Source organism: Kryptolebias marmoratus, linkage group LG11 (assembly GCF_001649575.2).
Source record: "Kryptolebias marmoratus isolate JLee-2015 linkage group LG11, ASM164957v2, whole genome shotgun sequence".
NCBI classification, from domain to species: domain Eukaryota; kingdom Metazoa; phylum Chordata; class Actinopteri; order Cyprinodontiformes; family Rivulidae; genus Kryptolebias; species Kryptolebias marmoratus.
In genome coordinates, this window is record NC_051440.1 from 5,549,933 (window position 1) to 5,572,388 (window position 22,456).

A 22,456-nucleotide genomic window follows, 5' to 3' on the forward strand; every position below is an offset into this window, starting at 1 on the left:
AGAAAATGAAGGAACAGACCGTTATTGGCTGAAGGTTGATGCGCACGTGCTCTTTCCCTACGCCTGTAGGCTGGGAGTTTATAAAGAGCTCGTGCTCTCTGCGCTCACAGTAACAACGTTGACTTCGAGCTGCTGGGCTGTCTTCTCTACAAACTCCGAACTGTAGCTCCTGTACGGCGGGCAAAAAACTGCAGAAATGGAGGCGCCGGCGCGTTTTGTCTTCTGGCTTCAACTTTTCACAGCTTACCTGGTGTTTGCGGTGAAAGGTAGGTCACTTCCCTGGTCTTATTTTATTATGTTTTGTTTTTGAACAGTTAAAATCACCACCAGTTCAGTTTTTTTTCAGTCGAATGATGGACGCTGCTCTCTAAAGTTGCTCTATCCGCCTCCCTTCGCTCCTCTGCTCTCAAATGACCTTGTTAACTCGGCTTACACCCCGGTGTGTCATTCTTTATCGCTCTGTGGTATGTGACGAGTCGGTCCCAGCCTCCAGGGTCAAGTGACGCCGCCGGTTTATCACCAGAGTGACCGAGCTAAGGTGCTCAAAGTTCAGCCACTGATGTGTGGAAGACGTGTAGGATAAAAAAGGAGGCTCTGAATCTGCACGTGTCCGTCCCTGCATACAGTGCATCAAGTTGCACATATGTTATCTTAGTAAAAAAAACTTTTTTTTGTTCTTTTTCAGCCTGTTTTTCAGACTCTTGTATCAGAATGTGATTACAGAATCAGTTTCTCAGGGTTGTTTTGTGCTCTGACCCCTTTAGGAGATGGGGTGACATGTAAAGGATGCTCTCTGTTATACTTTTATGTTAACCTTGTGCCTTTGGCAGCTGCCTTTGTCTGCATGTCCATGCATTAAAAACATTTAGGCCAAAGGACAAAAGGTAAAATGGGGCTGGGATGCTGTGCCTCCATCTCTGCTCTCTTGCACACCAAAGGAGGGGAATTGTGTCACATGATAGGTTTTCCAAATGTAAACTACTCCTTAATTTATTTTTTCCATGTTGACAAGTGGGGAAAGTTTAGAAACTTGTATATTTCTTCCTAGATGTCAACCTGTGACCGTTTTTCCCTGAGAATAAAAGCACATTGAATGTACGTCCTGCTGCAGATGTCAAACGGAAAATAATGTTTTTGCGCGGGTGTGTGTCTTGAGTCAGATTGTGTATCTGATAGACCACTGGATGTAATTTATTAAAACATTCAGAAAGTAATAATTGGAGGAACCTCTACAACTGATTGAACTTCTAGACTCAATTCAAGATGGTTGCCACAGCTTATCACGCCCGTGTCTGCAATTCAGTCAGTTTTGCAGCTTTTGAGCTTAAATTTGCTGCGGTAGTAGCCGAGAGTCGTTTCCAACACATCTTGCATGAGATTGCACACAGCATCGTTTACAAGGTATTACTAAAATGGCTAGAACTCATAAAATGATCTTAATTTAAAACTCCAACATGGAAGGCAGCAGCTGATTTGTTAGGCTTTTAATTCTCAGAGCTTTAACCCTCATGACTTAAAATCTTCACCTCCTATTAAACCTCCTGAACTCTGATCGGGGCATTAATATGGCATTCAGCTTCACCTTTTTTTAAAATTTGTTTCATTTGATCTCTGTTGCTTGTTTTGATCGACAGTCTGGACTCTGTAAGGGAACATTCCTCTTTGGAAAAAGAGGATATAACTGTCAAAATACTCCACTGCCTTTTTTATTCGAAATGAAAGTAAAATAAACCACAGGGCCCTGGAGAAAAGAGCGTATCCCAGCATGTATGTTCCTTGAGGCTTCCAGATGACAGTTGGGGCAAATAGGTGTGGTGGGGCTGATGACGATGACGAAGATTAGTCACATATCTGGATCCAGCTGCCAACAGAGCTTGGTCAGCAAACTTCCAGCCTTTTAAAGAGCTCCGTGAGACCTTTTCCACTGCATTTGCCTGGGAGGTGGGAGACTTGTTGCTGCTGCTTGTTAAATGTTTACGTGGTGTTTTTTTTTTTTTAAAAAAGCTGAGGTGACATTTGACCTGATTTAGTTCACTTCAGCAGGTTGTAGGTTTCTTGTCTTTTCTGCTGCTGAGTGGAGAGAAGTGGAAAATGGTGTTCTGTGTCAGAGCTGAAAGGTTTCTTTTCTCTTTTTTTTTTTCTCACAACAGGACCACTTAGAGTAGAGGAGTAAACCAGGGCTAAATATAACCAAAACGTGGACCAGTGGCATGGCTACAAAGTGACTTGACTGTTGAAACAGATGTACATTTACTTGTGGGCTAAAGAGAGGTCATGTCACCCAGTTATTGTCACGTTGTCAAACACTGAACACCAATCAGGACTCGTACACTGTTCCTCTTTTATTTTGTTTGAGGTCATAAGAATTCAGCATCAGGCAAACCTAAAAACAGACTTGTTATTTTTTTTAATTGGCCAATAAAGTGAATCACTTGAAACTTATTTTCAGTATCACATAATTAAAACAAGATTTTTTGATTGCAACACTCTTTTTATTTGACTTCAGTCTTGTAACATGAAGTTTGTGAAAATGTGAAGATTATAATTTTGTTCCAAAATTTCTGTCTGTAATTTGATTTTCCCTTCAGGGGAAATTTTTCAACGCTGAAGAATTTATCATCTTTCCTACCAGATCCCTCAAGACACAACAGTCCCCCACCCTCCTCTTTTAAACTTTGAATAGCTTTCTTAATCAATGTTTTATTACAGTATTGTCTAATTCGGGACTCCTTATTAAGTATCTGTCGCCCCAGTTTTCAATCTGCTATACTGAATATTTTACATACTGCCTTGTGAGCTTCAACACTGAGCCAAGAAGGAATCTGGCAGCGCTTGAGTTCAAACACAAGAAATGTTTACTAACATTTTTTTGTTTTTAATGATATAATCAGTGACTTTATTATATGATGTGGGAGTAATCCACGGCAAATTTCAACATCTAATTCAGTTCCAGTGCTTCAGAGCGATATGTGTTGTTGTGTTGACGGTGCGTGACTCCGGCGTGTATTTATAGGCTTTTGGAGCAGCAGCAGATGGCTGTGCTCCCGAGTTGTGATTGCAGATGACAGAAAGCTCACCTGCAGCTCAAGTCCTGCTGATCTCAATATCAAAAAGTCTTCAAAGGACCACATTTAGCCAGGCCTCGATAAACCCCACTTCCTGTTACACTTCAGATTCGGGCTCCTTTTCTCCTCACCCCTCCTGCACTGGCTGCAGCCCTTCAGGAGCTGGCTGTCGGACCAAATGAGCACCACGGGTCCTCTAAATGTGCATCGACACATCCTAACGGTTTCCACAGGACATGAGAGAGTTATGCATGTGTGTGACATAACCCTCCCTCTCTCTCTCCTTGGCTTTCTGGAACATCAAGTTCCAGTGCTGGCTTTGCAGGCTTATATCCCCAAATATTCCAATGAGGTCATAACATGGAGAGCAGAATGTTTTCTCTTCTCAGGAATCGGAATATAAGCACTGATTTTTAAACACGTTATGCATTTTGTCCTCTTCAGGAACATTTCTCTGCTGTGTTGACACAGCTGCCATGGTCTTTCCATTTTCCATTGAACTGGTATAAGACCCCTTACTGTCAGGATTATTGGCCCCTTTATCCCTGATCACCAGGTGCCATCACATGCTTCACATACTGTATCACATGACCCTTCTCATCGCTTTACGCTACATTTGGCATTTGTTTATATCTGGCTGCAGGTAGGATTTTTAGACCAAAGGAGGACCTGCTCTGTTTGGGGCTTTTTGCCTCATTCGCAGCCCTAATGCAGCCTCTTTCTAGTCTTTAGATGTGGAAATGGAAGCAAGCTAATTTGTTTAGCGGTGTCTTTACCTTAATGTTTGCTTCTTTGCATCATGCAGTTACAAATAATGTTAAACATGCAGCAAGAATTATTGCAACTTTTCAGTGACTAGACCTTCGTCAGGCAAACGGTTTCCACCAATTTGAAGCGATCTCTTCCCAACACCTCTGAGATTTAAAACATTACATGCTACTGAAAGTATTTGCACAACAGCTTTAGAAAATAATGTTCATTAAAAAAAGTTAACAATTTGCTCTTTATGAGCCCGCTAATAAGGAACCAGTCCCGCTTTTATGCCCAAAATACAGCACATATCTTTATTCTCGTTCTTAGCTTACAGTTCTTTAAAAGATTTCTTGAATGTAGTTTTGCCATAAAGTGCTGAAGCAGGATGTTTCTAGGTGCTGCTGATTGTTTTCTTTTTGTTTACTGTTTCAGAGACAACAGAGTAGATTTCCTCCTTGTTAGTTAACCTAAAAAGTTGTTTGAAAATTGGGCTTTGTGTAGCCTGTTTAACATATTCAACCCATATGAGGTGGTTCAGATCTATTTGAGATATAGTTAAGAAGTAAAAATGTCAGATATCTATATTACGCCATGAATGGGACAGCCAAATCACAGCATAGACCCAGTTTAAAGGCTTGTCAAGGCATCTTTCAAATGGCTCTTTAATGTAAATTTACTGTGTGGGTTGTGGTCAGTGAGCCAAGAGTGCTGATTCAGATTTCTGGTTAACTCGTCCTCTGCGATCTTCTACAGGGAAACGTGTGCACGGTGATGTGCTGCACGCTTCAATCAGTAAAGATTTATCATGATTACTCGAGCCAAACCTATCTCCCTGCTGTAAGCTGCCAAGATGGAGCCTGCATGGCTTATTCAGGCTCAAGCACCAGGTTGGAGTTTGAAACGTTTGAGATATTTCACACGTTTTGCTTGAAAGTGACTACTGCTAGTTGCTCCAGCTGTACCCCAAACATCTGAACCTTACTGTATTTGAGTTTCCTTAGGGATTGACTGTGCATGTAAAGCTGGCTCTAAGTGCTCTGTACTTTTGGTCTGGTATTTGAGTCTCATTCTTTGGTTGAAGTAGAACGGGGAAAGGCACAGACCATGACTCATAAGGAGTGAGAAATAAACACAATGCCCTCTGGAAAATGGCTTTTCCTGCCAAGCTTAACACTGCATATCTTCCTAATCTGTCACAGTGGGCAGGACTAAAATGGGCACCACACTGGGCATCTTTAACCCTGCTCTAATTATTTTTTTTTAACAAATAGTTTAAATATTTAAAAGAATAATGTTCAGTGCTAGTGTGCATTTATTACCTCTAGGCATTGTGGCTTAAATAAAGACTTATACCTGAAATAAGCATCTCTTTCACATGCATCTAGTTGGATCCATGTAAGTAGTTTGGGTTTTGTGTACATAGAGTTTAACATCTCTTTTAAACATCCCCTTTTGGGTGGGTTTGTTTTGAGTTCAAACCTACTTTCCCATGTAGATTTTTCCAAAAAAAACAAATAGAAACTAGATTAAAAAACACCTTTTTGAAGTAAGGAAGTTTTATCTGAAGCAGCATCAATTGTTTACGTGGATAATGAGAGCTAATTTCTAGTTTCCCCTGAAAAGAAAACAAACCCAGACAGTTGTGAGACACAACAATGTTTTAATTTGTTGAATCGAAACCCAAAACGTCAGTATTTATGCGGCTTGTGCATGCATTTATTTATTCCTCTTTATAATTTTCTACAAGTGCGGCTTTTACAGACGGTCACATCATTTGGGGAATTTTCAGGAGGTTTTGGTGGTTTGATCTTGGCAGTCGATCTTGACTGATTCATCACTAATTTCATTTCCTCAATACAGGCAGACAGGCTCCCAGCTAAATTACACCTTTTGTCACTGCAGACCACAAGCAGCGTTTGTGAAGATTATTAAATAAGGTCCAATAGCCATCTAGTTTCTCTTCTGCTTTGGGAAAAGCCATTTAAACATTTATCAGATTGTTCCCGTATATTTGTATATGTATATTTTTGGCGTAAAGGCCATTTCCTGAAGAGAGTTGTCTACCGGAGTGGGAGGGGAGGCCGGTTCCTTTTCAGAGATAAACAGGCAGCAAATTCTCGATAAGCATGTGTTGATGGTGCCAGGCAGGCCAAGTTGCTTAAGAATCCCAGCGGATGTGAAAGCACTAAAGGGCCTTGAGCTGGATACATCACTGATAACACTTGATATCCATAGGAAGTGCAGTTCTTGGACAGGAGGCCAAACGGGAGGTTCTCCCTTTTCTTCCATCCTTTTTTCTTTTTTTTTCTCCTAGTGAATATAACGCAGATGTACCATACAGCTCCCTAAATACTAATAAATAATAAATTCTGTCCATCAGAAGCTAAAAATAGAGCTGCACAACGAATCCTACAAACAACACCCAGCTCATCTGGAAGAGATTTTTCCAGTTTTGTTTGTCTTTGTTCGCTCTTGTTTTGAGTTGACACTCAAACGACCTTCTCAGAGTACTCTGATCTTTAGTGTTTTGAAGAACAAGGGGAGTTTAGTTTTAGGTTTTCCACAAAAGGTGGCGAGGACACGGTTTTATGCTCAATATTTTTCCCTAATAATCTCTAAAATGCTGTTTTTTTTTCTTCTTTTTTTAAGGCTGTAGCCTCTGGGAGTCTTTAGCCCTGAACAAAGCTAAAACACTTTGTCTTAATTGTACACGCTTACACGTATCTATGTTCTCGGTTTAAATTTGGCAGACACCCCAACCCCCCACATTAAAACTGAACATTCAAAGAGCTTCTTTTTTGCCATACACTGTGGTGCTCAAAGTATCAATTTCACAGCGAGAATCTACCCTCGGTTTCCTTAATTACCTAAATTATGAGCATTAAAAAAAAAATTTCTCTCAGCTGTTTGTCCCGTCAGTGTTGTTCTAAGTGCTAAAATTTACTATATGTAATGACAATAATTAAGTAGTAAAGTTAGTGAAATTCAATGTTCAAAAATTATGATTTTTTTGTCATGTGGTTTAGCCCTATAAAAAGCTGCAGACTAATTGAAGTGTACACAATCACACATAGTTGTGGTTTTAAGAAAACTTCTTGTTAGTCAAAAAATCAAACAAAATCAACCTCAGAATGACAATAAAAAATGATACATTACACCTTTTTTATGAGTTTTCTGAACCAAAATGCCGCAGTATGTGTGGGAAAAACTAAGTTTGTTTTTTCCTTTTCCGACAAGAATTAAGAGGGCAGCTTGGTACTCTGCACTGATAAAATATTATCCACATGTGGAAGGCATTCAGGTCGCTAAGCTTCCCAAGAACTGCTGTGCCAGCAAGTTCACCCCAAGGTCAAACCGTTCACAGAAATCTTCACATTTTTCTCAAACTTAATAAAAAAACAACAAAAATCTCAACATCTACATATCAGACTCGTCAAGCCTCAGTTAGCATGTTAAATTTCATGGCAGTGTAATTAAAACGCAAAAGGCTTGAACACTTATATCTTCTTTGTTTGGAAGAATTGGCAGCGGAAAGCCTCTTTGTAATGTGAGACCTTTCATACCTGATTACAATTTATTTATTTTTATCTCAACTAATCTTATCTCTTTGGGAGTCTTTAGGAGAAGCTTGTCCAGCAGCTGAACCTTGACCCCAAACTGAGTCGGGCAGCAGGGCAATGAACACATCAGTAAATCGACGTCAGAAGGACAGGAAATGAAAATGATGCCGTGGATTAGCTCAGAGAGAGGAGCTCAACCACACCGTAATGCTGTGATAGTAAAAGACGCAAACAAATGCTCACAAACTTCAGTTCAAAGTAACACTGAAAAGAAGCCTGGGCCTAAAATCCCTCCACAGTCGCATAAAAGACCAATAAGGTCTTTAAAAAAAACAAAGACTTAAAGTTGTCACTAAAGGAGGTTCTGTGGGCTTTTAAATCATGGGGTGTCATAAATTTTAACACACTGGTTTAGCATTCTGGCTTAGATTTTGTTGAATAAATAATGACACTGTGTAATATGTCATGTGTCCTTCATTTGAGGTTGCATGTCTTATTTAAGACCAGAAGTTTTGTTTTATTGTATTCAGTTATGTTGGAACTTAAAACATGCTTTCAAAAGACGTTCTTGTTTTTATGGACAATTTAAGAAAAGCAGAGATGTCAAATTGACTCAGCTCCATGTGTCTTTGTGAAGATCTCTGTCTCATGGATGTCTTTTTTTTTTCTCAGCTGTATTTGACACGGGTCCACAGTGAACAGAGCTGTCAGATTGTCAGGTTTGTGACACCCCGCAGTTGGCTGCTGGTGGAAGCTTCCAGTATTTGTTTACAACCTTGTGAGGGCTTACTCAGCTGTTCAGACCGTCACACTCCAAACTGCAGCAGTGTTTGTTTGTCATTCAGCAGCACAGCAAGGCAGCGATGTAGGAGATGTATTAAAAGGAGACAAAGAAATTTTCTCTCTCCTCTAAGAACTGTAAAACATGAAATCTACCTAAAAGTTTCAACATTTCTCATCCTGTTGAAAAATGTGAGCCTAAAAATAAAAAAAATGGCACACACCTGGAAGTTTGTTTAAATGTTTCTTAGTAGTCCTGTTCCTCTGCTTGTAGGCGATCCCTGTGCGGTGAATATGTGCCTCAACGGGGGAACTTGTGTGACTGGGACAGGGACTCCGTTTATCTGCATCTGCCCCGATGGCTTTTCTGGAGATCTCTGCAACGAAACTGAGACAGGTGAGTTTTACTTTGGAAGCCAGAGTCTCAGGTTTGTACGCGTTTTCTTTCCTGCTAATTAAAGCTAAAGGAACACACCATTTTTGTGCTTTAATTTGAGTAGATACTTTTTAGTTGTAGTTGTAAATTAAATTTAAGTGTGTTCTCAGAAAGCACTTTGCGTGAATGACCACATCAAGACTGCTTTGTCTCCATGAACTTGGCTTTCTGGCTTGTTGTTGTTTTATGCATATATATCCTTTTTTTTTTTTTGCCTCATCTAAAAGGGCCATGCAGCCCAAACCCGTGTGAGAATGAGGGCATCTGTGAGCCGATGAGCCACTCCCGCCGAGGCGACGTCTTCAGCGAGTATGTCTGCAAATGCCAGCCAGGTTTTGAGGGGGTTCACTGCCAGACCAGTAAGTTTGTGTTCCTTTTTCTAATAGTTTTGTTCGTGATACCATAATCCATCCATCCATCTCTTTTCACCACAACAGATTGGTACAGAGCCTGCATCACTGCAGACACAGCACCAATCCGACTATTATTGATACCCTAATGTCTAATCAAAATATTATGGTGTTTTATAGATGTGGGATCACTTTGGTATTCCAACTCTTGTATATGAAGGTCTGAGGCTGGGTGCTAAATGTCTATCGGGTAGTTGTGACCTTATGTCAGGAAATACACCATGATCATAACTTTAAATCTATGAATGGACATTTTAAGGAAAAAGAAAACCTGAATTTGTTGGTAATTATTTGATTCTACCCCTCTTCTGGTGATTTAAAGTTTATTCAACATAAGTCCTGCAGCTGAAAAAAAACTGTCTAATGAAGCAGAGCCTTTGCTGCTGCTATTCTGCTGTTCATATTCCTTCATTTTCACCAGTCCGGTGGATCAACGTGGAGGAGATGCACATGTTCTAACGATAAAGCTGAGCTCACCCTTGACCATAGTTTCCGCTTTATAATCCTTTCAAAATAAACTAGGATGGTAAAAACACATGCTAGGACTGACCTGAGTTGTTTTTCTTTTTTCCTTTTTTTTCTGGGTGGTCTGTATTGTAGGTGTGTCAAACAAACACCGTTAGGAAACAACTTGGGCGTGTCACTACCAGGTCCCGGTGTGTTTTCAAAAGAAAAACAAAAGAAAAATTGTGACGGTTGAGCTTGTCCATTTTAACTAGGCTTAAAGCATTTGAAAATCACTGCCCATTCCAAGTTTCAGCTACACCAGTGATCAAATTAAGTCTGCTGCTGATACCAAGCATCATTTTTTATTGGCGTATGATGGTTTATTTTTGTAACCTGACACTCCAACGTAGGGACAGCTGTTGTGAGTGCTGGCCACCAGACAGCTGCTGTTCTCGTTCATACGTCATTCAGATGTTGTTTGGTTCAAGCAGGGTCAGCCCAGGAAGGAGAAATAACAGCAAAAACATATGCTGCACTCTCTTAATGCCTCAAGTCCTACTTACAAAGACAGATGGCAACTGTTTGCATGAGAAAGCAAGAGAATATCGGTGCCAAATGTGCACAAATTTATTTTAAACCTGAAATCTCAACACCTAAGTATGAAATTGTTTTGATTCTGAATGCCTTTTTATCCCAGGTGTCCAAGGAGCAGATTTAAGTTCAAACAAAGGTAATTGTAGAAATGAAAGCTAAAGATAAGCGTCTGCTTTGTCTTGCCGTGTCTTTTCCTTTTTCAGATCTCTGTTCTCTTTGCTGCATGAACAGATAAAGGAATTCAAAAACGCACATACAGGAGGAAGACTTGCACTCTTTCAAAGATTTATTGCTGTCCCTCATGCCTCAGGCCTTTAAGCTTCACGTGTTGTCTGAGCCAGTGAAGTTGTGTCCAAGTTATCTATTTTAGAATCAGAATTTCCAGAGAAATATATGTTGCAGACTCTCTAATTTGACTGAAAATGCAGCAAAGTTGTTTGTTCTTCTGTTTGACCCTCAAAGCCACAAATCACAGCTAATAATATCCTATATTTTCACAACTCATTTGGCTGCTATGCTTGCATATCTGTCAAAGAAGGAGCCCTGTGCAGAGCAGGCATTTACACAAATTGGATAATCTCACCAGGATCATAATGAAGGGAATTAATTTGACCGTGCAGATTTCTGATTAGCCTCCTGGGGACTGTAAGGTCAGGGAGGCCTCTGCTTTTACACGACTGGTGTGACGACTGGTGTGACAGCTGAAGTGCTCTCTAATCTGTGTGTGTTTGTGTGTATTGGTGGGAGGGTAAGTCAAATGAGAGCGTCTGCAACATAAATTGCTTTCTGGGGATTCTGGTTCAAAGTGGATGAAAATTTGCTGTTTTGGTTTGTGTGAAACTTAACAAGTCTGTCTATTTTTATAATATGAAAGAACAAAGTAGTGTGTTGAACCCAGTGAGGCTCAGTGAAGTGAAAGATTCAGCCAATGTCCTCACATTACAGTTAAATGTAAAGTTATATGTATATATAAAGTTAACATGTAGCAAATTTTGATGTCAATCTCTTGGCTAACTGTGGAAAATTTACAGTAATTGTTATTATTTACTGTCTTTTGTTAATTAAATTGACCTTAACTAAACAAGCAGGTGTGAACAAACTGGATGCAAGTGTGAAGAAAAAAATGTCTTCTAACAAAAAACAAGCTTCTAGCAAACAACTTTGGTCTAAAAACTAGCTCCACTCATTTGTTTACATGGTGCTTGATCTTTTATTACTTAGTAATTTTTAAAGGGGTTGTTGGGCAATAACAGTGATTTGTTTAGTTTTTGTTCTCAAACATTTTATACTGATAGATGAGTTATTCAGACATAAGAAGCACAAACATAAAGTCAAAACATGAACTGGTGTTCGGTCCACACAACAATTTAGGAAAGAATAAATTTTGAATCCTATTCCTGAATACTTTTACTTGTGGTCTGTTACAAAAACCCAGTTTGTTCCTTTAAAAAAAAAAATCTGTATCTCCAAAATTATAAGACAAATTGACAGGCAAGGAAGACTGGCTTCTTTGAGGCAAAAAATAAAGAAATGCTTTTGCACAGTGCTCCAAAAATAGAAACATTTTTTGTTTAAACAAATTAAAGCCGGATTAAAATGAAGGATGGAAAGTGGTGCCATCTAATTTCTTAAGGTTTGGTTTCTGTTGTGGGAAAGAAGTTCAAAACCAGTTTGTGTAGATGAACTGTATTTTATACTGTCTTATCACTAATTATTCAAGAGACCAATGAGGGGCACTGATTGGAAAAGGCTCAATCATGTGTGTGCTGCACATCCCTCATGAACAGCCACACAGCTCTTGATCTCATATACTGTTTTGCATCTACATCCACGCACGGTTCATCCCTCATGCAAATCTAGCCAACAGAAAGTGGCGGTTCGCGCCGAACACCACAAACGTCAGCTCTGCTTCTGTTGCCGGGCGAAACAGTGAACATGGAGGCGGAACGGTGAATTAAGTCTGCCCTCTTGATAATGTCACACTTGCTACTCAGGTCTGACTGCAGCGTTTCTGACTGTCCTTTCAAATTGGTTTAAAAGCTTTTATGGGTGGCAGGGAACAGAAATGTTTTGAGTGTTTTTTTTGTTTTTTTTGGAAGCGAGTCTTGTATGAAGTTGCAGCAGAAAAGAGACCAGCTGATCTCTTCAGGCCAAAACAGATGGATGGAAACTCAGAGGGAGGATGGCGTTCTCTTCTTGCTTGTAGTCCTCTAAATCCCAGATTTTCAGATCGGCTTAAGGAAGTTATTTTTACTCTGTGGAAGTCACCAAATAGTGTGTATGAATGTAGTAATCTCTCCGTTTTGGGGGAGAGTTTTCTGCTCCTCCCAGGATGTGGTTGTGTGGGCAGACTGGGCTTCATGCCCCCTAAGGAGTACATACAGGCTGTGTCTGCATCTATACTTGTGCTGTCATGGATTTTGGGGAGAAGGATGGATATTTCCTGGCTGACTTTTGTCATTATTAAATAAACTCCATTAACTTAAGCTCTCAGGGTTGATTTATCTAAAGTCAGAACATGATTACAAGTAACACAGCTGTACTTTAAGAGGCTTAATGTTTACAGGTAACAGTATCTACTCTTGTTTGAATTACAGACCCTTATGACGTAAACTCTTTTTCAGTATCTCTGCAGTGCTAGTAAAAAAGCTTTTCAATTTGTGGAAGTGCATCAGGATATCAAAGCTTTTAAAAACGCTGCCTGAACCTCAGCTTTAAATAAAGTTTAATAAAAACAGTTCCATTACATTAGAAGTCTCATCTGAGAGCCCTGTATATCTCCACAGTAAAAGTCCAAATCAGTTATTTTAGGTTCTGCAGCCTGTTTGGTCCACAGTGCAGAGAACAGAACAGAACAGAACACATCTGGAAACTTTGTTTGAGGATGCTGTAGTGGTACAAGATGTCTCCATTGTTAATGAACCATGGGAAATGATGAGTAAATGGTGAACAAAAATATTTAGTTTTGTTGTCAGCTGCTAAAAATGAATTGATACAAGACCTGACTGAGTTCTCATTATTACAGATGATTTATTGTCTTTTTTTCCATCTTCTGAGTTGAGGCCTCACATTGGTAAGGTATAGTTTAAAGAACATTGGAGCACGCAGTCTTCCTTTTGTGGGAGGAACATAAAGCAGGTTAGAGGTGTCGGCAGATTAATTTGCTGATCGCCACATTCTCTGTCCCCTCACCTTTTGCTTTGCATCGATTGGCTTCAGGTTTCAAGCAAGCCACGTGACATTTCTATTGATTTTTCACTTCATGCAGAGGCAGATGTTGAGATTTGTAAATATTCTAGTGGTAGTTTATTTCAGCTGGTTTGGTTTGCTGAATGTGAGTGTTGGATTGTCCTAACAAGTGTATGCAGTTCCCCCAAATATCCTGTGTGTTGTATGATACTAGTTAATCTGCAAACTATATTTTTTTTTTTTATTTGAATTATGCAAGTCCAAGAAATGTATTTTATTGCCCTGTCTTAGTGATGTTGTGTAGCTGTCCAACATGATAAAAGGATTAGATGGTGCAGCTGACCGTGTAGACTAGATGCTCAATCCTATTAGAGAAGAGAATGCCACCAGCTGACGCTCCTAAGGACTTTCACAGCCTATCATTAATGACTAATGTAGATTTCTGGGTTGTGGGGTGTTTTTTAGATACAGTTTTTGTTCCATTTGGAAGTGAAGGCCATTTTGCAAGGTTTTACCACTGAATCAAGCTGTCTAACTTGACTAGGTTTGGTATGAACCACAAGTCTGAATACTTGAGGTTGTAGTGGTGTTATCCTGCTCACGCTTTCTTTTAAAAACAAAACTTGTAATAGTTGTTTATGGTATTTCTCTCTTTTATTGCATCTGTTAATTGTTCTTGTAAAGCCTGTAGGTGCCTTGCCCTGACAAGTTGGGGAAATCATAAAAGATTATTCCCGACATGAAGCTGCAGCTTTTGTACCGGTCGGATGTTGTAAAAGTTCAGCTGCTGCTTGCATTTTGTGGGATTCACTGTGGGCTCCCACTATCAGCAGCGTCAAACAGCAGGTTGCGTTACCCAGAGATCGTAGCTGCACATTTCTAAATGACTATATTCCTTCTGTAATGAGTGAAAATAACTATTTGGACACCAAGCTATTTATAGAAGGAGCATGTGGGCTGTGAGATAGAACTGTGTGTGTGTGTTTGCTGGTCAGAGATGTTACATCTGTGTGCCTGGTTTGCTTGCTTTAGTTTCATTTAATAACTACTAAGGAATTAAACTGTAGATATTTTAAAATAACCCCTTGTGTGAAGTCAGAACACTACAAACAAAACTGTCTTACTTTTTAAACATCAGTCTTGTGTGTGTTCAAAGCTGGTTTAGTTACATTGGCAGGTTTTGTGAATGAGAAATAGTGTTTCTTTTCACACTGCTTAGTTGTTTTCATTGCTGACACATCAGCTGTAAACTTTGAGGACTGATAGTGTTTGTAAGGGTGCCATCAAGAGGTGGTAGGAGGAATCACAGAAATTAACACACTGCATTCTCCTTTAACTATCCTTTTTGTTTAAAGTATTCATCAAAAGTTAGTTATACAATTAGCAGCATGACTACGTGATTTTCCTGGTCCAGCTGGTTCTTTAGTACTACATACTGTACTTACACTCATTCACTTTATTTTTTTCATTAACTTTCCTTTTACTTCAGCTCCAGTCTTTTTGACTTAGAATCGCATGCCGTGCTTTAGAGTTCACTGTAATCCTTTTTTAAATGGACTTAAAGTTGACCAGTCATCTTAATTATAATCGTTTTCCAACTGATTTCTCTGCAGATGTAAACGACTGTGCCACTCAGCCATGTGAGAATGGTGGCCTCTGCAGAGACCTGGACGGAGACTTCAAATGTCACTGCCCCTCTCCTTATGTCGGCAAACATTGCCAACTGCGTAAGTGTGGCTATCGCTTTATTTTCTTATAGAATGCTTTTAAAAATGGTCTACATAACTTTAAAAAGACACAATGAAGTCTATGATTTTGGATTAGAAACATTATAAATGAAGGAAGACCTATAGATAATGGGCTTGGGACAGCTGCCAGGCTTTGGGATGATTAAGGAGCAGAGTAAAGAGCTTCCTCTAAGTGATCAATTTTTTATTTATTTAGGCTAATTCATTGCTCTGCATCTGTAATGATTTAATGGTGTTTAAAAATACCTTATTTAGCCTTTTTCAAGCAACAAGGACACACTGTGTCTAAATGTTAAATTTTAAAAAAGTTTTTATATTGATCTTATTAATTGGAGATGCTGGAATCTGAATTTACCCACAATCTTTCCTCCACAGGCTGCATTTCTTTGCTCGGCATGGAGGGAGGGGGCATCGCTGAGTCCCAGATTGCAGCCTCATCAGTCCGCTACAGTCTGCTGGGCCTGCAGCGCTGGGGCCCGGAGCTGGCACGCCTCCACAACAGCGGGCTGGTCAACGCCTGGAGTGCAGCTGCACATGACAAGAGCCCATGGATAGTGGTGAGTACAGTGATGTAGTTCAGTGTAACTCAAGCAGTGACAAAACTTGAATGGTTACATTGACGGTAACATTAATTTGAGGAGGCTGAGATATATGTGGATGGAAGTGTTGGGAACTGGTTATCTTCAGTTATGAAGTTTTAAAATGTCTGTTTTATGTTACTCTTTAGAGATGCACATTGGTGTTCAGTGTTTTAACTTTCACAGCTTTAACACAATGGCTAGAACATGTTTGCTGTGAAAAATGGGTGGCTCATCTTTTTTTTTTTTTTTGTCTTCTGTTTCTACGTTTACAGATAAACATGCAAAGAAAGATGCGCTTCACAGGCATCATCACCCAGGGTGCCAGCCGCATGGGGACCGCAGAGTTCATTAAGGCCTTTAAAGTGGCCTCCAGCTTGGATGGGAAGACGTACACCATGTACAGAACAGAGGGACAGAAAAAAGACCAGGTAAGGATGAACTGAAGCGTTGTCCTCTTAACCAAATTATAGACCTGTTTGCCCAGGTACACTGGTGATAACTTTTGTCAGTTTTAACATGAACATAAACCTCTAGATAGAGCAGTGATTTACTTCAGTCATACAATATAAATGAGTTGCTGTAATGTTTGTTGTGACCCTTACAAATGGGTTTAAAGTGAAATGGAAAGGTCAGGACTTCAACGGTGCTTGCAGTAGAGGCCATGCAGTGACATTTTTAAGACAGTTTATTCCACCATGATGGATGGCAGTTTGCATTCAGCTGAGTGCATTTAGTAAAGAGTTAGTTCAAACAGTTTGCTAAGGCCAGGGGGAAACCATCAAAAACTGCATGACAGATTAAATTCTGAGGTCTGAGCTTCGTCTGTGAGTCACCATCATACCTCCCCTGCTTCAAAAAGGCAATCTGTCGTGGGATGGAGGACTGAGAGAAAACTAATGGAAGGTGGCACTCCACACGGGAACCATAGATGGGAGGGCAGGCAGCCAGGAATCCCCTGACAAGTTCAACAGCTTTTTGCTGATCATGAGATGACAATTTTGATGATTTTTTTGGGGAAATTTTCCTGCTTTATAAGAGTCATTATCAAACATCCAGCAACTAGATTTTATGGAACAAAAGTCAGAGGAAAAAAAAACAACCAGCCAAACAAAAGCTTCCAGTGTTAAATTATTTAGAAGTCAAGAGTGGGTTTAGTACAATGTTGGATAGCTTTAAATATAGTAGTTCTCTGTATAATACTGTTTGTGTTGCTGGTGCATTACCCTAGTCCCCCCACCCTCCTCTCACACACCTTTAGAAGTAGCTGAAGTTGTGCCAGAAACGCTGAGGCTGTTTTTTATGAGTTACAAAGACATAGAACTTATTGTTTAGAATATATCACAAATCTTAAACTCATTACTGCTGTCCAAATGACGTTCACCTAAAGTGGTTTACCAACTCCTCCTGCTTTAACAGATATTTGTTGGAAACGTGGACAACGACGGCACCAAGACCAACCTGTTTGACCCTCCAATCATCGCTCAGTACATCCGCGTTATTCCTGTTGTGTGTCGCAAAGCCTGTACCCTGCGCATGGACCTGGTGGGCTGTGAACTCAACGGTAAACTCACAGTTACACACGCTGAGTCTACGTGCAAACACATACGGTTTTCAAGTCATCAGTATCACAGAAATAAGGCTTTTATACAACATTTAATTGAACAGAAGCATTTCCAGAGAGAAATCCAGCAGCTTTTTTTGGCAACTAGATTTCTTCTGTTTGCTTCCTAATTATTTCAGTCCTGCACTCTGGGACTGATTTATATTTTAAAGAATTTGACTCGAGGGGGAAACATAACTCAGTGTGAACAGCTAATCTGACTCTATTCCAAGATGATTCATAAAGAATTTATCCAAACCATATGATTACATTTATTGCAGCACAGATGCAAATAGGTCAGGAAATGTTTACAGCACAGAATATATTGTTCCTATTTGTATTTCTTCTTTAGTCCTTTCAATATTGCAGCAATTGGCCACTGTTTTCCTTTCTTTCTTGTTGTCATACAGCAGTGTGCTTTTTTTAAACTCACAGGGCTCAATGCAAGTGTGTCTTTAATGGTCCACTCATTTGTCAGATCAGTGTTTGTTCTTTCCTCTGTGCTTATGCATGATTTTATGATGGCTTTGTTTGAAGGTTTTTAGTCTTTTACAGTAAATGCACCTGCTTTAATACAAAATGCTCATCATATTTTATAGATGTTTTGTTTCACTCTTACTGACTTGGTTCCATTTTATTGTCTAAGTTTGCGTTTTGCAAACAAAAAGCTGCAGTCTCGCACAACTACTTGGGCCAAATGTATTTCGTGCTGCATGCTCAGCTGCTTGACTAACATCTTTTAAAAGTTTAAGTTTGTTTCAGCTTGAGTTTACATTCTGCTAATCCATGTAAAACATGGACTTGTACATTTGAGAATAATTTAACTTTGTCTGATTAATCGTTTGATTAAACCACAAACGATGGTAGCAAAGGCATAAAGTGTTGGAATTTAGTGAGACCACAGCTGAAGCTTATTCCCAACTGTATGTGTATCCCCTTTTTCCATGTTTTAGTCGACTGCATCCGCCTCTCATCCTCCATGTTGTCGTTTCATCCGCTTGTTTTGCTTCTTCACATCACCGCCCGGCTGTGGCTGCTTCCCGTTCGCCTCGCTTCTATCACGCTGTCTTTCTTTTTTCTTTCTGTTCCTCTTCTCTCCCTGGTCTCACCTCTGCAGTGTATTCAAACACCTCAGGTTGTTCTGAGCCGATGGGCATGAAGTCCAGGTTGGTGTTGGACCGCCAGATCACAGCCTCCAGCACCTTCCGCACCTGGGGCCTCGAGGCCTTCACCTGGCACCCACACTACGCCCGGCTGGACAAACGGGGCAAGACCAACGCCTGGACTCCTGCCACCAACGACCGCTCTGAATGGCTGCAGGTGGGAGAGCGGGACAGGCCTGACTAATGTTTCATTTTTTTTATTTTCTGATACATTCTGTAACGTGAACTTGTACTTATGTTTTTATTTTAGGTGGACCTGCTGTCTCCTAAGAAGATAACAGGAATCATCACACAGGGGGCAAAAGACTTTGGCTCCATTCAGTTTGTTACAGCGTTCAAAGTTGCTATCAGTAATGATGGAAAGACCTGGACTATGGTGAAGGATGAGACCACAGGAAAAGACAGGGTGGGTCCAACAGTACAGAAAACCAAACAAACCTCAAAACATTAGTTAAAAGCATATTTGATAGATGCAAAGAAGCATACATAAGCTATACAAAACATAAAACATGCATCAGTGGTGCACATTATAGAACAAAAAATCTACATTTTTCAAACAAACAAACACAATAATTAGTTTGGATTTGAAAAAGTGCAACAAAAATGATGCTCCAGATGGTTTGTTTCAGAACCATTCCAAACTCTTCTGTAGTTTGGACTTTAATGAAATACTTGGTAGCTGATGAGATTAAAAAGTATTGAAGTTTAATTAGCTGTCAGCTTATAAAACTGAGTGGAAATTAAAGGAAGCAGTCAGGAAAAAGGAGCCTCTGTTGTTTCTTGTTGTGACTCTTAATCTTTCTGTCTGCCACAAATTCAAGAACAGTAATCTTATGAGTCTCAAATCTTTTGTTTTTGAAAGTTTTTTTTTTTTTTTTTTTACTTATTAGAATCGTGTTAGAAGTACAGCACATTTTACTGTATTTAGCAGGATGCTTTCGCTTTAAAAATGCCGCTGGTGGTCTTCATCAGTTTCCTTCCTCTGTGTAGATCTTCCCAGGTAACAGCGACAACAATGTTCACAAGAAGAACATCTTTGAGCCCCCGCTCTACAGCAGATACGTCCGCTTCCTGCCGTGGGAGTGGCACGAGCGCATCACCCTTCGAATGGAACTCCTGGGCTGCGATGAGTAGCGCCACCCTAAACCCACCTCCTTTTATCCTCTCCTTCCCCCTCTCCCCTCCCCTCCTCCCTCCTCTCCCTCCTGAGCCACACCTGCACTGCCTTGCTCTCAGCCCTAGGGGGCAGCAAACAACAGTGTAGCACACCACCAAACACCTGGCTGGTCAGAGGTGGACGTCGTTACCCACGACCACTGATAGCAGTAGTCTTATTTAGCGGAGCTCACTTCTAATCTGTCTTTTCTGACCTGTGATCATATCTGTTTGCTAAATTAAAGGTAGTAATTCCTTCATTCCTGTGTCAGACGTCAGAGGTGACATGACTGCTGGAGCTGCTTGAACTCTGACCTGTGGATCAATTCTACCTGAAACACTGAACCTCCAGGACCCGCAGCTGTTGATGTGCAGAACATCACCTTTATTCCACCGCTTCACCTCCCAACTCGTACAGACGACAGAAATAATAGATGCAGGTTTTTCCTTTCACAAAAGTGGATCTGTCTTTTTAGTATTTTAGTAAGTAACTTGACCTTTGACCTCTCACATCTGAACATGTTTGCTGTGATTCAGTTGGGTGGATAAATTGTTGATCTAAACTGTAAATAGTTGTGACTTTCTCTAAGCAGAGGAAAGACTAAAACAAGGTGTCCCAGCATGTGTGCTACCACAGTCTTTGCATTTAGCTGCACTTGTTTGGACAGAAAAGTCCAGTTTGTTCTCTGATGTACCTTTTTTTTGTTTGTTTGTTTTGTTCATTTTTAAGATATTTAACATCCAAGGTGGAAACGGAGTAAAAAAAAAAAAAACAGCAGAAAGTTGTAAACCTTAAAGTAATTTCTACTAAAATATGACCGCAAGTGTATGTGAAACCTTGCTTCTTAAAGTCAATCTTGTGCCAACCCAGCCTCAGAAACATATACATTTGTTGGTTTATTTTCAGAAAAATCTAGTAAACGCTCCAAAGATCCCGATTTATACATTAAAGGACCTTGTTGTCCCATAATCACCGAAGAGCCCCAATCTTTCCGTTTAGCGGATATGTCCTCGGAAACAGAAAAGACACATGAACACATGAACAGACTGCTACAAACACAAGACAGATTTGATTGGATAACAGAAAAAAGTATCATTTTTTAAATATTTGCTCTTGAGTAAATGGCAGATAAGAGACAAAACTGCTGCTTTCAGACAACTCCTGGTTGGAAATGTTGCATTATTCTTACAGAAGTGATTTCACCTTATGTAATGTGTTTAATCCCCTTTTTTGTTTGTTTCATTTGCAAATCCAATCAAATTTGTGTCAAATCTTATTGTATATTTGGTTGTTTAGTTGAAGTCAGATCCACAGTGAGCTGATGGTCGTTTCTGGCTTTTAAAAGACGTTTAGATTAGAAAAACAAATGTTTTCTGACTGTGTACGTTTCTCAAAACCACTTACTATTTTTTTTTTTTTTTCTGGATTCTTGCAAGGCTTGACAGCTTTTGGTTTATTATAAATCCTTATGCCATTCTGTTCCCCCCTTTTTAAATTGACAGTAATATTCAGCCAACATACACGATATATTCCGAGACGTTGTTGTTGTTGTGGCTTTATGAAGACTGAAGGATGTTACCGTCTCAGGTCCAAGCTCTGTGTTTAATTCTACTGAATGCTACTCTCTCACTAATCTTGCTGTGCTTCTAGTTGTGTTCAGTTTAAATATTTTACGGCACTTTGATGTTTTTTTTTTTTTTTTTTTCTAATATTTGTAAGTTTGAAAATCCGAAAGGAGACTTAAAGTTGTTTGTATTGCGCGTTTTGAAATGAACAGTAAAAGTATTCATCATTAAATGTACAGGTAAAATTTAAAAAAAAAAGTCTCCCAGTTTATTGTTTTTGTTGAATTTAACCTGCGTTTAGAAAGACTGGGTGAATCCTTACCTTTTTAACACACAACCTGTCTTGTGTTCTGGGGTCTGCTGGTATATGTAGATATTACTGTTTGCAGCAGATAATTTATTATTTTTTATTAACATGAGTCCGGCGTTAGCTCTCCAGTTCAAAGCTGCTGTCCCCCCTCCTCCCCTGAGAAGACTGTAAAAGAGAAACCAAATCAAATTGGATTTTTTACGGTTTCACCGGACCTGACATGACCTGCCACATCATCTGCGTCTCCCTCACCCCCACCTCCGATTCTAAACCTTTTCATCCCATGAATTATGAATTTTTGGGCTTGTGCAATATTATACAGTGTTAGTTTTTGATAACAATGAATATTGATTTGAGATCTTTAAAAATGCATGAGGGGGGACAGCAGTACAGGGGGACAGGTCGCAGATGGGTGTTGGTGTCAGACAGTTTTATAAACAGTCACTCTGGTTATTAACATGTTTTATCGACAAGTCTCATTAAGTTTAAGTTCATCCTGTTTGACTTTATTAATACTTTTTTCCGCTTTGGTTCTAGTTTTCTACGACTTATCTAAAAGAGTTTCTCTTTGTGTGGTATTATGGATTCCTTTCTCGTCATCTTGACCTCCAAAGATCACTTCTTTTTTGTTTTGTTTTGTTTTTTTCCTCATTATTGTTTTTACCAGGAAACTTATGTTTGGCCTTTGTATTTCCAGATGAAGAGTTAATAAAGAACTTCAAAAATACAATTTGAAGCGACTGGGAAATTCTTGAATATACTTCGGTGTCTGTGCGCGGGTGGACGGAATAATTAAGGTTTTGTTACCGATCATAAGGCAGAATTAGCTGGGGCTGTTTTCCATTTAAAAGGTGAAAGATTCAAAGACCTGAAGCGCACGAGGGTCGATTCGCCTGTTTAGCATTTCGACGCCCCCGGGGGCCTAATCTGTGCGTGCGCTCTGAAATCTTTGAAAGGCATCTTCATCTGAGCAGAGCATGAATTCCTCTCGTCTCATTACGTTCTGTGAAGGTCACCCGTTTGGTTGTGAAATACCTCTGTAGGCTTTGCGCCACACATTCGATATAAAAATGCATTTAGATGGTGGCTCTGAAGAGGA

The 22,456-nt window shown here is 39.8% G+C and overlaps 1 protein-coding gene across 2 annotated transcripts; it reads left to right on the top strand.

The window, feature by feature from the left end:
• Positions 1-102: 102 nt before the first annotated feature.
• mfge8b (milk fat globule EGF and factor V/VIII domain containing b) lies at positions 103-22,087 on the top strand. 2 transcript variants are annotated; one of them, XM_017432853.2, is made up of 11 exons: positions 103-266; positions 8,433-8,555; positions 8,822-8,953; positions 10,149-10,181; positions 14,848-14,961; positions 15,358-15,539; positions 15,836-15,991; positions 16,980-17,124; positions 18,299-18,483; positions 18,577-18,732; positions 19,317-22,087. In XM_017432853.2, exons 1-11 carry the CDS (start codon positions 197-199, stop codon positions 19,458-19,460), a joined length of 1,440 nt encoding a protein of 479 aa, XP_017288342.1. In that variant the 5' UTR covers positions 103-196; the 3' UTR covers positions 19,461-22,087. The 2 variants fall into 2 exon arrangements, with proteins under 2 accessions (XP_017288342.1, XP_017288344.1); XM_017432855.2 differs by lacking the exon at positions 10,149-10,181.
• Positions 22,088-22,456: the final 369 nt, after the last annotated feature.